This window comes from Nanorana parkeri, unplaced genomic scaffold, assembly GCF_000935625.1.
Source record: "Nanorana parkeri isolate BGI_ZX_2015 unplaced genomic scaffold, ASM93562v1 scaffold664, whole genome shotgun sequence".
Classification (NCBI taxonomy): domain Eukaryota; kingdom Metazoa; phylum Chordata; class Amphibia; order Anura; family Dicroglossidae; genus Nanorana; species Nanorana parkeri.
The window spans coordinates 352,355-355,277 of NW_017306932.1; the positions used below are offsets into that span (position 1 = coordinate 352,355).

The 2,923-nt window shown below is 44.1% G+C and overlaps 1 protein-coding gene across 1 annotated transcript in view; it reads left to right on the forward strand.

Moving 5' to 3' along the window:
* The first annotated feature begins 2,396 nt into the window (after positions 1–2,396).
* Positions 2,397–2,923, forward strand: part of SVIL (supervillin) — a 126,505-nt gene continuing 125,978 nt past the window's right edge. Inside the window, exon 1 of the mRNA XM_018563437.1 lies at positions 2,397–2,477. Within this exon, the coding sequence (XP_018418939.1) occupies positions 2,417–2,477 (61 nt within the window). The 5' untranslated portion in view covers positions 2,397–2,416. The remainder of the gene's footprint in view (positions 2,478–2,923) is intronic.

The window sequence follows — 2,923 nt, forward strand, 5'->3', positions numbered from 1 at the left end:
TATATATAAAATTGTGCATTAGTGCATGTAAACACATGAGAAAATGTGGGAAAACATGTTAGCGATGCACATAGTGTAAAGTGGCACTTAGTGGTCACACATAAGAGGTGTGGGTTCCCCAGAGGTTTAATCACTGTGTACAAATTGTAGTAAACGGAACACAACACAAGCTGTGCTGCCAGGCCACAAAGCTTCATCTGTCCGCTCCAGGCAATACTGTGATTTATGAGAGAGGCAATCGGCCAGCTCCAAGAGGAAGTGGACTAAGTCAGCGGGGCTTTATCCACCTGGCAAGCATTAATGGATACAAATGGGAAATCTGAAATGGAATAAGGACTGGGATTATTTAGTAAGTTATTCGATTAGTTATTTCTAGGCCAGGTGTTTGTAAATTTGGTGATATCATCTGCTTAGATACCTTTAGGCGATCACTATTGTTCCATTGACATGAGGATGATGATCTAACCTTGGAACATGACCCACTCCATAAGATACAGAACTCTTCTGGGCTTCTCAATATTTCTGATGAAATGCCACCTTCCCAAGACTACTGTTTGGGTTTCGGTTGCCTACTGACGGGATAAATGTCTGCTGGATCCCATATCACTTGGGCTTGATGCAGGAGCACGTGGGCGAATTGTATTACTCAGTCGCGCTACTAAAATGACTAGTGGTTAGTGTATGTAAACCCCAACAATGAATTTCCCTTATTTGCTCCCTTTTAGATCAGTGTGAAATTGAGTTTGAAAAATTACCTGTTGATCCTTCCAGAATTACAGTGCTCCCTACAGTGTTCACTGTGTAGCAGTGTAATAATCCTTGCTTAGTTCATCTCTGGAATACAGGAGTTAAAACTTTTGGTAGCCCCACTGCAAGGGTTAAGAAAATTTCCCCCCGGAGTTCTGCTTTATGTGCTCGTTTTGTCTAAGGGGTTTAAATCAAGCAGTTATACTCACCTGATCCGTGGTCTCACAGCGGTCAGTGTTCACCTCTCTTCCCCCTCTGCTCCGGATGTCCCTTAGCATCTTTACGTATAATGCAGGTCAATGAACCTGCATTAGATGTGATGACAGCAGCGGTCCTTAGACTGCCGTAGCCCAGGGGAGAACAGGCTGCAGGGACCGGTCTAGCAGGACCGAGGATCGGGTAAATATAACCGCTTTATTTGTTCTGGACAGGTCATTTTGGCAGACTTGTGTAGAAGGATGTACTCATATGATTCTGGCATACCATTTTGATAAAGCAGAACTCAACTATTTAGAACAGCTGAATACATTCCAATTGCATTAAAGTAAAAGGCATCCAAAGTCTAAAGCTGGCCCTACACCTATAGATTTTCTATGGTCAGATGGAAAAAGTGCAACAGATTCCTCCATCTACGCTAAACTGTGTGGCTGGGGGAATCTCCCACTGGGCCAAGCTTCAGCATCTTGCTAGTTGGCCCCACTAGCTCTCAAAGCACCTGAACAATGTCTGCATCCAATCCGGATTGTTCAGGTGTTTTGAGAGCCAGTGGGGCCGACTAGCAAGATACTGAAGCCTGGCCCAGTGGGAGATTCCTCCATCCACACAGTCTAGAGTAGATAGAGGATTCTGTTGCACTTTATCCACCTGACCATAGAAAATCTGCAGATAATCTATAGGTGTATGGCAAGCTTTACAGTGTATTTTCTTTAGAAAGTAGCCACAACCTGAATAGAAAAGCCTCTCCTCTGCCTGCATGCTGCAGATAATGACTCTGCAGTGTTCCAAAACTCAATAAGCTAGAGCTCTCCAATCAGCAGGAAGCTTGAACTTTGCAGAGCTATAGGCCTGAATCAGCAGGGGGTGTGTTCGACCTCAGCAGAGAGACCACGGTTTCCCCAAAGACCGCAACGGTGCTGGCAGAGGACAGACGTTTCAACTTGGGCTGTGACTGCTCTCCAAAGAAAATGAACAGCAAGACTTGAAACGCTTTTGATTTTGATGCACCTTGAACATATTTGTGTGGTTTAAACTGAAAGATTAATTGGACTTTAGCACTAGTGTGATCATCTGATAGCTAGGAGGAGGATCGCCCAGCACACTCCTCACGGATAGTTTTATTTTCAAGTCTCCTGTACTTCCTGCTGTTCAAGTTCTTTTTCTCTATCTGTGTCATTTCTGAAGCATGTGTTTTAATTTGGCTGGAGCTGGAGTTTTCAGCATCTCTCAGTCCCTATGACCCAATCCGCTTTTGAGTGCCTAATTTCTGTTTGTAATCTGATTACTGGCTTGGGTTCCTCCAGCTTCCCAGCCCATTGCTATGCACTCACTGTGCTCAGCCTGACAGGCTCAGTGCGCTGCTAGGAAATTGCTCTCTCTCTGAAGCTCTCTGGAAGCGGCCCGGGGCTTCGGTTCTGACATATAAAGACATCGTGGTACCAGCGGAGGAACAATGTTTAGGAACCGATGGATTTCCAGTTATATGGGGAGTGTCCTCTGCCCTGAGGACCCAGGTTAGTGCCTCCATCTGTCATTTGTAAATTTAATATGCGTTGCTTTATTGACCTAATACAAATCAGGATTAGTCTTCCGGATCTCAGATCCTTCAGCTAGAATCTGGTTGCTGTAGGTCACTCATTTGTACATCATCAGTTTGTGAACTGCTTAAATAATGAAGCCTTTTATATAGAATAAGGTTAATACATGTTCCTTTCTTTCCCCATAGCCCACAGACAGTAGATTAGATAGATCTGTTAATGAGCTTAAGGGGACTTTGCCTCATTAGTGTTAAATATGTCAGAATGCTTAATCCAGATTTAAATGTATTTCTTTCTTTTTCCGGAGCACTTTTGCACCACTTCTTGCAAGCTTTGATTTATTTGCTCAAGCTTTGTGTGTGTGTGTGTGTGTGTGTGTGTGTGTGTGTGTGTGTGTGTGTGTGTGTGTGTGCTTCTGGAGG